Source organism: Athene noctua, chromosome 9 (genome assembly GCF_965140245.1).
Source record: "Athene noctua chromosome 9, bAthNoc1.hap1.1, whole genome shotgun sequence".
Classification (NCBI taxonomy): Eukaryota; Metazoa; Chordata; class Aves; order Strigiformes; family Strigidae; genus Athene; species Athene noctua.
In genome coordinates this window covers 22,446,993-22,460,798 of record NC_134045.1, presented here as the reverse complement: position 1 = coordinate 22,460,798, position 13,806 = coordinate 22,446,993, and the positions used below count along the sequence as shown (strand labels likewise).

The 13,806-nt window shown below is 43.6% G+C and overlaps 1 protein-coding gene across 2 annotated transcripts in view; it reads right to left on the bottom strand.

Annotated features, from left to right (window-relative positions):
* Positions 1–1,386: 1,386 nt before the first annotated feature.
* Positions 1,387–13,806, bottom strand: part of CMIP (c-Maf inducing protein) — a 137,914-nt gene continuing 125,494 nt past the window's right edge. For both annotated transcript variants that reach the window (XM_074913429.1, XM_074913430.1), the window contains exons 15-21: positions 12,351–12,467; positions 10,745–10,885; positions 9,736–9,783; positions 8,821–8,967; positions 7,207–7,312; positions 5,988–6,058; positions 1,387–3,434 (exon numbers count right to left, since the gene is read on the bottom strand). In XM_074913429.1, coding sequence (XP_074769530.1) covers positions 3,381–3,434; positions 5,988–6,058; positions 7,207–7,312; positions 8,821–8,967; positions 9,736–9,783; positions 10,745–10,885; positions 12,351–12,467 — 684 coding nt within the window. In that variant the 3' untranslated portion in view covers positions 1,387–3,380. The remainder of the gene's footprint in view (positions 3,435–5,987; positions 6,059–7,206; positions 7,313–8,820; positions 8,968–9,735; positions 9,784–10,744; positions 10,886–12,350; positions 12,468–13,806) is intronic.

Below are 13,806 nucleotides of genomic sequence, written 5' to 3'. Positions count from 1 at the left end.
TCCGAATTTAGCCTGCTGCCATCACAGGGACAAATACCTGCTGGCTCAAGATTGGGAAGGATGCACAAAGGAGTGACTGCTGGAGGCTGCTGCGGAAGGCAGGACCCAGGGCAGGTGCTGAAGGGGGATGTCCTGCACATCCTTCCCCTGCTCACTCCATGTCACCCGCGTGGCATCACAGCAAAACCAGCGCACTGGAGATGTTCAAGCTTCCTCCACGGCCGAGGAGGCAGCTGAGGCTGCAGAACCCAGAAGGCAGAGCCTGGGGAGCAGCAGGGGCGGGGGTCACTGCCCGCAGGAGGGAGAGAAGCTGCGTCCAACATGTGCCTCACTGCGTCAAGGCCCACGGCTCCCCTTCCCTGGGCAATTTCTCAGTCCCTCATGCAACACCACAGGAGTCTTTCTGGCTGTTCAGGGTCCAGGGGGGCTTTGTGAAGTCCCTGCTGTGGCCAGCGGAGGACAGTGGCTGCACAAGGGGAAAAGACACAAAAAGCCTGACAGCCTCAGGTACAGCTGTCTTGTTTCAGCGGGAAAAAAATAAAGGCAGGGTTTATCTTCTTTATCAAAGGCCATCCTGCGAGCACTCCTTACCTTAGCTGGAAAAACAGTACAAATGCTCGTTTCTCCATGTCCTAAAGTCTGTTTTGTGGAATAGGACAGAAATACAGATAAAAATAAAAGAGCTGGGTAACATAGGTGATGAAGGTAGCTCTCAGAATATCTGCGGGAATTGGTTTCAAGTGGGGCCCGCTGGTTTAAAAGCTGAAGGAGTTTAGTAATTGTCTAGACAACCGAAGCAGAGTTGCGAAGCTCCAGCTGATTTTCTGCTGCCGTCCAGCCCACACCCCCATGTGCTTTACCAAGGGCAGGGAGCAGATGCAAACGCTGTGGATCCCTCCGTTTGGATGCTGCTCTGAAATGGAAATGCACTTTAATACACAGAAACCCCTCTCGAGTCTGGAAACACCCCAGTGTTTCCAGTCATGCCTACTTCAGGCAACCAGGGCAAAAACCCCACCAATGCAACTATTCTGACGGCCGGTGCGCCAACTCCTTGAGCCTGTGAAGGATTAGGAACAGTGCAGAGATAAATGGTCGTGGGGAGGGACAGAAGAACCAGACGTACAGGGAGTCAACTCTCCTCCTCATCCCTTCTGGGTGGCGGCGCCTTGCAACCTGGTGACTGGTGGAAAACACCCACCCCGGCAGCCTGCTGGTGCCCCCGCTCTGTGGAGGGAGGAGAGGGGCAGCAGCAGGGAGCGCAGACCCCTTCTGGGGTGAGCTCTCCTCCTTCAGCTCCGGCACCTCTGCACCTCCCACAGCCCCCCCACGGTATCGGGCCGGCCGGAGCTTCCTTCAAAGAAAACACAAAGCACGCAGCTAAAAGATATTCACTTACAGTTTATTTTTGCCTGAAATTATTTCACATCTCTTTGTACACAGCTACAGAACAGTAGTAGTAAACCATTGGTAAAAGCAACAGTGCTAAGGAAAATGTTGGCATAATTTTTCTTCTTTTTTTTTTTTTTTTTTTTTTTTTTTTTCTTCTTTCTTCCCATACTGCATCTGCATACAGTTTGGGATTTGAAGGGGAAAAAAACCTGGCACACTGCATGAGTTAAGACTCAATTTCTGTTTCATTTATTAAAAAATAAAAAAAAAAGAAAAAAAAAAAAAAGAACATGATTTGGGTAGGGGTTGTCTATGTAGCAATAAAGTTTAAAAAACAAAAACAAAAGCTTGGCTTCCATTGAATAAGATTAAATATATATATATTTATATATAAAAAATTACATTGGCTGTATGTGAAACCTTGAGGTGCTGAAGAATAAAATAAAGGTGTTAAACAGAGGAAAAACTTCTTTTTGTTTTTTTTGTTTGTTTTTTTTTTTTTAAATAAGCAGCTCTGTACAATGAAGGCTCATTATGAAAAAAAAAAGTCAACAGCATAGTTATAAAAGAAACCACAATTTTTTAAAAAATCATCTTCTAAGCAATTGTGGAATTTGAAAAATGTAGCAGTCACATTTACAGACAGGTCAGAGCTATCAGATCAGCAACAACGCTATTTTTTCAGTCTTCCCAGAGGAACATGCAGAACAATGCGTGCACAGAACAGGTAGGGGGAGGGAGGGAGGAAGGGAGGGAGGGCGGGAGGAAAGGAGGAAGGGAGGGTGGAGAAGAGGAGGGGTGAAAAAAATAGAAAAAGCTGATGCACAACATGGAGGGAGAGCTTTTTTTTCTCTTTTTGAAATATCGGACGTAAACAGAAAACAACCGAGGCAACTTGTAAAATCTACAGTTTTGCAAAATACCCCATTGGCAAAATAAACGACGGCTTTTCCCCATCTCCCATGTTTAAACCTGACATGGTTTAAAGACTAAAAAAAGTTTTCAGACTTTGGAAGGAAATGTGACTTTTATTAATCCCTGCACACCGCCCCCCCCAATAACCATACCCCCTCCCCCTTGATAGATATTTTCCTTCCTACTTGATAACATTTGAGGCATTTTGAAATCAAAAAGACAACACGATGAATGTTGTGACATGTAGTATAATACAGTATGCATTACTAAAAGGCAATTCTTCAAGGAGGACATTTCCTTTTAAAAAAAAATAATAATAACAACAAGACAGCAAACTAGTTTATACAGTACTATACGCAAAAAAAAAAAAAAAAAAAAAAAAGGGTAAAAGAATTAATTCATAAATAAAAGACAGGTCCCAGACCTGTTATTTGTGAACCATTTTCTTAAATAGGTGCATTATGTAAATCTTATGTACAACAAAATTACTTTGCATAACAACTGCAAGGACACGGGAGGGAGGTGAAAATCATATTGGTTTTGGTTTTCTTCTCTTGAGATTTTTGTAAGTTTGATTCTCTGGAGCAAAACTGGTGAAAGAGGAGTTCTGACTGGATGGATGCCAGCCAAGGAAACCCAGGTAAATAATGACAAATTAATATATTTTTTTTTTCTCCACACGGCATAAAACACAAAAGGCAAATAAAATCCACAAAGGTGTTTTTTTCCTCTTTATAATCCTCTTGCTGCTACAAAGTCCTTTTTGTGGTTTGGGTTTTGTTGGGGTTTTGTTTTGTTTTTTCAATTTAAATTATGTTGATTCCAAAAATCACAAAGCTGAAAGAATCCAGCCGGGTCCAGGCTTGCCCCGTCCCCCCCCGACACACACAACGCCACTCCTCTACCCCACAACCACGACTCCTACTACCAAGTCCCAGGACTCACTGCTCTACACGTATTAGCCAAAAGTTATTTTTCCGGTTTGCCTTTTTTTTTTTTTTTCCCCCGTTTGTTTTAAAAATCTTTTTGCTTCTCATGAGAAGCAAAAGAGAAGAGTCAGAGGCAGGGAGAGTTCACCACGCTTCGGTGTAGCGGACGTCCACTTCTTTCAGATTGGGTAGTTTAGCCTGTGTGGGAGGGTAGGAAAAGGTCAGAATTAGTGACACGTGTTCAGGACGCAGGAAAAAAGATCCCATCAAATCTGTACCGTCAGCAAACTGGGCGGATTGATTTATCGGCCACAAACTGCAGGAAAACGTGCTACGACCTCGACCCCGCCGAGTACCGGTGCTGAGTTCAGCAGCGAGCTGACGCATACAGGTGTTAACGAAGGAACAAGATGCTGAGCCTTTGCAGACACACAAGACTAAATCACACCTGCCGCAAAAACAAGTGGCTCTAGTAAAACCCACACGCCAGCAGTCAGGTTCAGATCAGACTCTGATCTTTCTTTTTTTATACAAATGCAAAATTTGTATGTCAAACTCCAGCCGTGAAGGCAGCGGACTCGAACTGCAGCAGACGGCCACATGTTCCTTCTTCAGCCTCCACGCTAAGTCACTGCTTGATTTTTCCCTCCATATATTAAAAAAATTTGGAGGGTGTTAGCAACTTTTGGTGTCTTTGCGGTCTCCTTGCTGTAACTCCACTGCGTTTGGATGTATTGTTCCTGAATTACCCTGCGTGAGGCAGATGGGAATTGGCTGTTTGCACTGTTCCTACTTGTCGATCCCGTTTCCATGCTCTCCAACCGTAATTGTACGGCTAATTCTCTCAAAAAACCCCAAACACATTTAATTAGGCTAGGGCATAATTGAGGAGTTGGAAGTTTCTAGGAGTCATTATTACCTCATTCCTTGATTTATGTGCACACATATTTTGATAAGAGCTAGTCATGATCCTACAGACACTGCCAGCAAATAATTTTTCAGTTAGGCAATAATGACTTCAGTAGTGGGTGTTTATTTATTGTCTGGTTCAGCCTGCCTGGTACATATGTGGGTGTCTGTGTGTGTGCAAGCGTGTTTAGTGGGGTGGGGGATGGAGCAGAGAGGAAATGTCATCACTGGCGTTTGCCCCAAACGCTCTCGCAGACCAAGGGGAGAAGAAGGAAAGATTTGTATCAAGAATACGTTCTTTGAAGTCTGAGCTGTTCTCAACAGACCTACAACCATGTGCCCGAGGGAAAGAAACTATTACCCTCCCTTTGAGCGCACACAGAGCTCTAAAAAAATGGCCACTAAGATAAATCTCAATGAAAGAGGTGAGAGGGGGGAAAAAGTGACGCACGCCTGTTTTCTCAGCTTTTTTAATTCTCTGCAATCATCAGGACTTTGCTCACAGCCAGTTTTGCTGTTTGCCCTGGCAAGTCACTTTCTTGTGTTGCTGCTAAGGACTGCTAATGCAATACTAGAGCAGAGGGAACCAGTTAGGAAAATATGACTTTCGGTATTTCGGCAAAGGGGCTCCGAAGCAGGGGTAGGACTGGGGAAGCCTTTCAGTGGCCTTGATTTCAGAGCCCCGGGCCGAATAACAGCATTGACCTTGATTGTCTGTAAATGCCTGGGGCTTGATACAAGCTCCATTGTGTGAACCCATCTGCAAGCCAGCTGTTAATTCCAAGGACGACTTCTTTGCATGTACAATTGTAACACAAGTTTTGAAAACTCAATCTTGAAATACCCATGCTAGCAGCATTGCAGCTGAGTCCCTGGGGGAGCCCTGGCTCCATAGCCACAACCAAAGACATACATTTGCAGTGAATTTTGAAAGTTTCAGTTTCAGGACTTGCCTCAAGTTCAAAACACAACCCGAGGTTGCGACCTTTTTGAGTAAACCTGGCACGATCTAAGGTTTCAACACACAGAACAACATGATGTCAAGTTTCATCCTGAGCACTTGGGTTTATAAGGTAAGACTTTCGGAGATGCGACTCATGCAACACCAGAGTGAAGACAAAGCCCATGTGAAGTCATGAAAGCCAATGCATCTCAGGCAGCCTTTGTCTGAAACCACCTGGGGTCATTCCCCTCCCACAGCTACATTCTAGTTCTTTACACCATTTTGCTGAAGTGGTTGTAAATTCACAGTAAAAATGGTAACCCCGGACATCTTAAATGTCAAACTTGGGAACTGGGCATTTGGGCAGGTGCTTCTGTCTAAAGCCCAGTTTCAGTCTAAGAGGCGTCAAGATAAACTTGCACCTTCCTCAATGCTTTTAATTCTCCCTTTGCATTCCGAATCAAAGCTCCGTAGTGCTGTTCACCCACGCTGCTTTTGGTCCTGTTAACTGTACAGGACACGGCTTTGGAGGTGCACACTAGATTTTACCTGTCTGTGCACCCTCATCGGAAACAACCAACATGCTATTGATCAAACCTTTACTGTTGATAGCACTGGCAAAAAGATTTAGTTTCTGATTCCACCTCATACTCATCCAATTCAGCATGTTAAATGTTTCCTGGGTCCATCAAAGCCAGCAACTCAATGCTCTAAATGCTGTTTTCAGTCATCACCTCCCTAAAAACAATTCATTTCACCATCTTCAGATGACTTTCATGCTACCCACTCTGTGGGGTCAGCTCTCTCTGCACTAGGCACTGCCACCACACACTTGCTAAATCTGCAAGTCCTCCCGGGCCAGCTACTTCTCATCTTTAATGGAAGCAATTCAAAAATACCTTGAGATCTTCATAGGTATCTGCTGAAAGTTTGGTGCTGTTCATATTTAAACTACACAGGCTCTTCATGGCTAAAAGAGAAAACACACAGATATTTATGATCATGCTGCATTTTCTTAAAATATCAGCGTTACAGTAGGCCAAAGCATAAACAAGACATGACTATGTGCAGCACTCTCAGGAAAAAGCTGAATAGTGTAAAATATAGAAGTACGAATGGATAAACAGCTGTTTGGGCCCTCATCCAGGAAAAAGTCCCTATTTAGGAAGGGCCATTAAGCATATGCTTAAGTCCGCTGACTTCAAAGGAGTTCAGGCAACTTCTCATAATCAGTTTCCTGCACATTATTCTGAATAGTGCCTGTTCTCAGTGCTCTGCATGGTGCACTCAGGGGCCATGCTGATCTAGCAGTCCTCCCTCTCCCCTCCCTCCCCCCTATTTCCATTTTAGGCTCCAGTACTTAGCAGAATAGTTTCCTAAGATGAGCCATAACTACTGGCCTGTCTGGCACGTCTGTGTAGGATCAAGCCTATTAAAGGAGCCCTTTAAACCCAACAGGCGAGGTTTATAATACACTGTTGGATGTAGGAAAGGGTCTCATCCTGGCATGTCGAGCAGCTCTCGGTGCACAGGGGAATTCTGAATGCTGCTTAGATGGCCACACTCTGCCTTCCCCTATTTAAATTAAGAATAGTGAGAGTTTCACCTCCCCAAAAAAGAAGGAACAAAAAAATGCTAGAGAGGGTACAAAACCTGCTGTGCATGGTTGCTAAACTCACTAACAAGTTGCTACATGGCTTTGCAACCTTCCCCTCCTGCACCACAAGGTCAGACTCCCACCCGGAGGGGACAACCACAGGAGGGTGTGTGAAAAAACCTGGGAAGTCCCAGGGCAAGGGGTCACCACGTGAGACCAAGGCAAGTGCAATCAGTCAAGTCAGAGGCAAGAACTAGAGCACAGTCTGGGCCAACAAAGCCCACACGAGGCCACTAAGCGTGGTCAGGCTCAGACCACCATCCTGCTTCCCCTGCCTGCAGCTGAACGGCCACCTGAGCGGGCAGGGAGGAGGGCAGTTTGAACCCAAACACAACCACAGCCTGTCCTAAAGCCCTGCGGAAGGAGTGCAAGGCAGGCAAGAAATCCACCTTCTGCCTGAACCCACGTGAATTCCTCTGAACCCACATAATTTTCCTCTGTGGCTTATTCTGGTCACTTACAGCTCAGTGCCAGCAGCCCAGCATCCGTGACAGGAGTCTCGCACAGGTTGAGCACTTGCAGCATCGTGAGGTGTTCAGACAGAAGCCGCAACCCGGCATCTCCAAACTGTGGGGCACAAGCAGAGTTGTTTTCAAACAGTGCAGGAGCCTCATGTGCAAGTACCACAGTGCACACAGGGCACGGTACAACAAGGTTTGCAGATGAACCCTCAAAGCCACGCTCAGATTGCCGACCGCAATCTCAAATGACAGGAGAGAAAGCAAATAGTTTTATCCCTCTTTTGCAGAGGGGGAACAGAAAAATTAAGTGACTTGTGCGCACTTAACCGCAGGCCATCGTTTAATTAGAATGGTGCCTTTGAAGTCTGGACTGCATATGAGAGAGCTCCCACCCAGGCTACACAAGATGGTTATGGCAGTCTCAGCCAGTTCCCAACCACATCACAAAAAAAAAGCGTAATGCAAGTGGTATTAATTAGCTATTTTGGTCTCAAGAACAATGTACTATTGATTGGTAATTGTTCTATTGACCCACTTCATTTCTGCTGTTTCTAAAGTCTAGATTAATGGAAACCAGGATATCACAAAATAAAATGGAATCTAAACTTTTCTTTTTTTTTTTTTTTTAAAAAATTTAAAAAATCATACAAAAATCAGGCTCTTTGTCCAGTGACATCTAACTCATTTTGAGAAAGAAGCATCAAAGTTTTCAAATCCAAAAGTTACATTGTTAGGACAAATCTGGAGGAGATACAAGATAGTCTGAAAATAAGCAAGCAATCAGATCCTACTTCATATTCCCCACACAAAAAGAGGAAATTTCTAGGATGCAAAAGTAGTTAGGAAAACAAACCAAGATATTTACATTACATTTGAGTGAAAAAAATGCTGCTTTTCATGGTTGCAAGTGAGAATAATCATAATTTCAGCAAGCACTACAAATAGGTGCTAAGAGAAAATGGGGAAACTTATTCAGTGGAGAACCTTAGAGACCAAAACCAGCAGGGAAATGTAGAATAAAAATTTAATTTTAAAAGCTCTTTCAATTAACAGCGGAATAATTTATTCGGTCAATTTGGCCTCTTTTTGCTTACAAAATAACCATATTCTCATGATAATTTCCTTCTATATATTCGTTATTTCGTTTCTTTTTGTTGCTGTTGTTTTTAAAGAAATTCTGGTTGATCAGCATTCAGGGCAATTCACTGCTTACACTGCATAGACTGTGTTTTGCTTAACCAGATGAGCTGCACAGCCTCATTTTTTTCATCCTGAATGGGTGAAAGCATAAGCACTTCTCAGATGAACAGCAGCACATGTACTGCAAAGTACACAGTATCAACAATGCCTAACTGGAACATTCAACCCAAGATAGCAGCAACCCTTTTATAATTAAAATAAATTTTTTTAAAAGTCAATTAAAAAAAAAAGGGAAGAAGAAAAATCAGCCTCCAAGATGAGCTAGACCATAGAAAGGCCCTGTAAAAATAGCATGAGGACAAACTCATTCTAAGCAAGCCTCTTCACACACTCTTCTTGTGCTGACGTAACGTGAAATTTCAGAATTAGTCAGCATTGGTTCCCGCTCTGAGTTTCAGCCTGCAAAGCACTTACCTGAGTTGACCACAGGTTCAGCTGCTTGAGTGAAGGCAGTTTAATGAGGTGCTCAGCACAAGCACTTGTCACATTGGTAAAGGCCAGGCTGAGGTTTTCCAAATTTCCAAACGATCCCGAGCTCAGCAAGCGTGCCAGGTCTGCGTCCTGAAAGCAAAGAACAGAGATTGATAAGCAAGATTATTGACTCCTCAGCCTGCAATCATCTGCAGTGGTGTCACTGATACTGTTAACCAGCAAGAGTTGCACAATGACACCACTTGTTTACAGTAACAGAGAACCGCACAGAGAAGTTTCTGTTTGTTTGGCAAGCAGCTGGGTTCTTGTGGCAGTGTTGCTTCACACACCCTGGGAAAAATTTATCCAGACATTAGGACAAAAATTTTCTTTGCGTGTGTATTCTTATAAGACGTGAAGGCTTCAGTGTCAGAGCAAATGTTGAAGACGGGTCTTTTAACTTAATGAAGATTTCACTGCAAGTTCTAGATCCAAACTGTGGTCAGGACCGTTATCTGGCCTCCGTGAAGTTAGTCTGGGTTTACACCAGGCCTAACTGCAACAGCGATGGGTTTCTTTCAGACTTTTATATCTGAGATCTGGAACTGGACATTGTGAAGTCTGCTTTTTTACTGCAAAAGTCTGTCTCTGAATCTACCATCAGATCCTACTGTAAATTCCAAATCTGCATCCCAGTACAAATCTGACAGTCTGATGCTTGTACTGGTGTTGAAACTGCTGCACAGACCTAAGAGCAGAGATGTGCCCTTACTTGTGTAAACTCCAGTTGTGTTGACAGAGCAAGTGGAATGGCTCCCCTCTCACTGACCAAAACCACTGTGCCACATGGCAAACATAAATCAAGTGTTTAAATATGGAAAGACAAAGCTTGTTTTTCTATTGACACGATTAACTTACTGTGGACTTGGATGGCAGTGTTAACCTTGTGGGACCACCTTTTCTTTGCTGCAAGAGAGAAGATATTTTGGTCAAACAAACTGCCATTCTACATTTCAGGCCAACTGAAATACAGCAAGCTCTTCACTAGAGCAAACCCTGCTCCGATTTCAAAGCTCCCGGCCTGCCCTTCCACCTCTTCCCTGCTTTTTCTGCACAGACAGATTTTTTTTTCTGAGTGTGCTAGATGCAGGCCTGTTGCTACCCAGGGGACATCCACTAACCGCAGCTAGTGGTCTTCGTGCCATGGGTCAGCATTTTGTCTGATTCAGCCTGCCATTATTTGGTTACTTTCACTTTAAAGGAAACAGCCTTAAAATGTTGGACTAAGATAGCAAAGGGGTTGAGACTTGCAGCTGATAAAACCATTTGTTTGACTTCAAAAAAACCATATACCTTTCAGGCTGGGACCAGGGGTTAAAGAAGACAAATATAAATGTGAAACAGGGAAGAAGAAGATTGTGGGTCTGTCTGCATAGGTGAAAAAGTGGTAATGAAAGCAGATCTATCTTCAGCCTGTAGATCCTGTCTTTAAAATCAGGAAAAGTTCTTTTTCTCATAGTCTCTGGCTCTAAGAACTAGACCTAAAGACCATCTCAGTGAAATGTTGTGAATGTCAAAGCATTAAGAAATGCTGGCCAGCACTAGAACCATTTGCTACTCATATGTCAAAAGGTGGCAGAATTTGACAAGCTGACTTGTAAGATCTTAAGACAGCAGGATTTCACCTTTATTCTTTCACACAGATTCCAAGCAGGTTATTGAATAACATTCAGAAACATAGTATGGGATTAGACACATCAGTAAATATCACACAGTATATATATTCACAGTAAAATCCTCCAAATACTGCTCCCATCCTGTTGTTAACTGGGAATTTCACACCCTGCTTGCCTTTCTTTTGTACCTCCATTTCTGGAGAGTACAGACCACAATGTGCTATGGCAATACTGCATGCAGGGCGACATACCAGCTCTTTTAACTCCCTCTGCCTGTCACACAGCTGTTCATACATTCTCTTTCCCACGTCTGTGCTTTCCAGGGTAGAGATGATCTGGAGCTGGGTGTCGTTATTATCGATGATGTTGTATTCCAGCATTAAGCACAAAATCTAGCAGCAGAATGAAAGAAGAGTGGTCACTCAATGCTTACGTTCAATTTTTTCCAAATATCCTAATTACACTGGGCATGCTAGTTTAAATCACTGGGTGAATTTTTAGAGCATGCATTATACAGGCTAGATTAGAGGACTGTAGCAACATTTACTGACCTTCCAACACAAGAAACCAATTTTTTATTCATAAAGAATGAACGCTAATCTCTGAAAGTCAGCCTATCTCTCCTGTCTTCCATTTGTGCTCATTCCCTCTGACTGAGAGGTGCAATTACTTTGCATCAGTCCTGGCAGATGGCTTCATGCCACAGCCCTCTCCAGAACAGGTACGATTGACCCAGTATTTCCCAGGTACAGCAGCTAGACTGCAGGTTGGAGACTTGGGACATTATGCCTGAGCAGTACAGCCAAGCAGCTCTCCAAGTGCTGGATGTTCTGTCCCCGAGCGCTGGGGTTTCTGTGCAAGCACAACACATGTGAAGTGTATATGCAGTCTACGAGGCAGGATGGGAGAAGCCAGAGAGGCTCCGAGAGGTGATGCTGGGAGCTCGCTGCTGTGGCCAGGACACCCTCCACCTCACCGGGACAGGCCTGATCCCCCCGGGGCAAGGGGCTGCCAGGAGCAAGTCAGACATGAGGGGACGACTGCAGTGGGTCACATGGGCTCAGGACACAAGCTGCCCCCTCCTCCACACTGCCTGTCCTTTTCAGCTACCTATTGTCATTGCAATTAAAATGCTAAGTTTTTATTCCCTCTATAATTTAAATTATTTTTAATTAAAAAAAATCAAGCAACATTATATTCAAATTCATGCAGCACACACTTTTATTTACTGGATTAAATTATCACACACAGATCTAAGTCAATGAAAAACTGTAACTCCTTCCAGCAATGTAATCACCCTCTATTTCCATCTAAAATACATTATGACATTTATCAAGGAAGTTCTCTAAAGAAACCCACAAAAATATGTATAAACTATTAGTTCAACAAAAATAACCAATCATAAGCACAGAATAATGTGTATTAATTCAAGTAAATAAGGCTTTGTAAATGCACTTCTTGTGCACTGTTCATTTTGCAGGTGGCAAGATAAGCATCAGGCATTTAGTCATGGAAAAGCCTTGTGGTGCTGAATTCTGATCCCTTGCCACAGCCTATACCATCACGGCCATTTATTTCCCATCTTAGCCTCTTCGACCGAATTACAGCAAACAATCTTTTTCTCCGAAAAACTCTTGCACCCTCCTTTCATGCAATTCACACTCATATCTGCAGAACCACAATATTTCGTTCCACTTAATCAAGAGAAACACAACTGCCTGCTGCTGGTGTTTGACATGACACAAACCCGAACTCGGCTTCTCTAGTTCCACTAGATCTAATTCTGGGAAAGGCAGTGTGAAACCAAATCTGAATACTGCTTGTAAATGTATATGACTACATATGTTTAGGGCTTACCTCTACCATCGTCTGGTTACCCCTCAAAGCCAGTAGCATGCAAGGTCCTAATTTATTTTCAGCCAGTGAAAGAAGGAACTTCTTTGTTTTATAGCAGGATCCCATTAAAATATGAACCTATTTGAGAAACAGAGCTAAAATTAGAGGTGTAAGCCTAACAAACACATATACCTCTGGAAGGGACATTGTTACACAGTCAAACAAATGTAAGCATTTACAACAAACCTAAAGAAAATGAGGCCCTCATCACGATTATGGTTGCACTCTTTCAACAGCTTTATTGCTGATTGGAAGTGACTTTTTTGAAAAAGGTGATGCCTAGTGAGATCTGAGGGAGGGAGTAGTTTTCCTCCATAAAGGAGCTCAGCTGACAGCCCAGAGGCATGATACAGTCTCTCCAGGAAACATCAGAGCAGCTGTGCAATTGCCCCCATCCCTAGTAACAGGATGAACCCAGCCTCAGGGGAACTGCAGTAGATTTCGCTTTCGCATCTGTTTGCATTTCAGTTTCTCTGGAAATGCCAGCTGGCGAGCGAGGCTTGTGTGGGCTGGATGTCTAGGTAAAAGGCAGTGGTGCTGGCAATCTGCTGGCTGAACACTAGCCCTGGTTAAGGGGTGGTGATGGACAAAATCACCAGTTCAGAGTGAACAGATAGGAACTGACTGGGAAAGGAAGGAATGAATGCCTTAAGAAAATCCAGCAGTTCTGAGCCCTAAGTCAGAGATGACTTCATGGGCTTTCATGCTCCCGGGTTTTCCCTGAAAGAGAAGGCATGCTGAGAACACCTCCTGAGTAAGACTCCTTCCAGTCCACTAGCTGACAAACGTGGCCTGCAGACTCCCTCCTAGCTCCAGAAAGCACTGGGTAACATCACGTAGTAACACCCATGGCAAAAATGCAAAGCCACTTGTACAAATCAAATATAAGAGTCTCTTCTCACTAAAGAGGTTGGCAATATTCTTTTGTGTTTAAAAGCCCTAGAGATTAGCTGCAGAGAATTTCAGGTTCCTAGGCAAAAGTCTTATTTTATGGCCCAGAGGGCTGATTCACCAGCTTGCTGGTAGAGCACTATGTGAGAATTTGTACTTTCCCATGACCTGGGCAGTAAGAGCTCCATTATGTAGACTCCACATCAACACTACTCTACAATAAGCTTGTAAATAAGTTCTGTGGTCCCCCTGGTTCATGGTGTTGCCTGGACTATGTTCAATACTGCTGAGAATATCACAACCATACCATGATGGGATCAATTCTATGTGAATCATGCGCCACCACGCAGTTCATCTTCCTGATGGCTTCATTACCAGCAAAGCCTTTCACAAAACACAGAATCTTTTTTTTCTTCAGTATCCATCAGCTCAGGCAGCCATTAAAAACAGTAAGCTTCAAGCCAAAAAGGATTTAATTTCATGCAGTTATCATTAAGCTTTTTTGTAGATTTTCTTGAGCATTGAA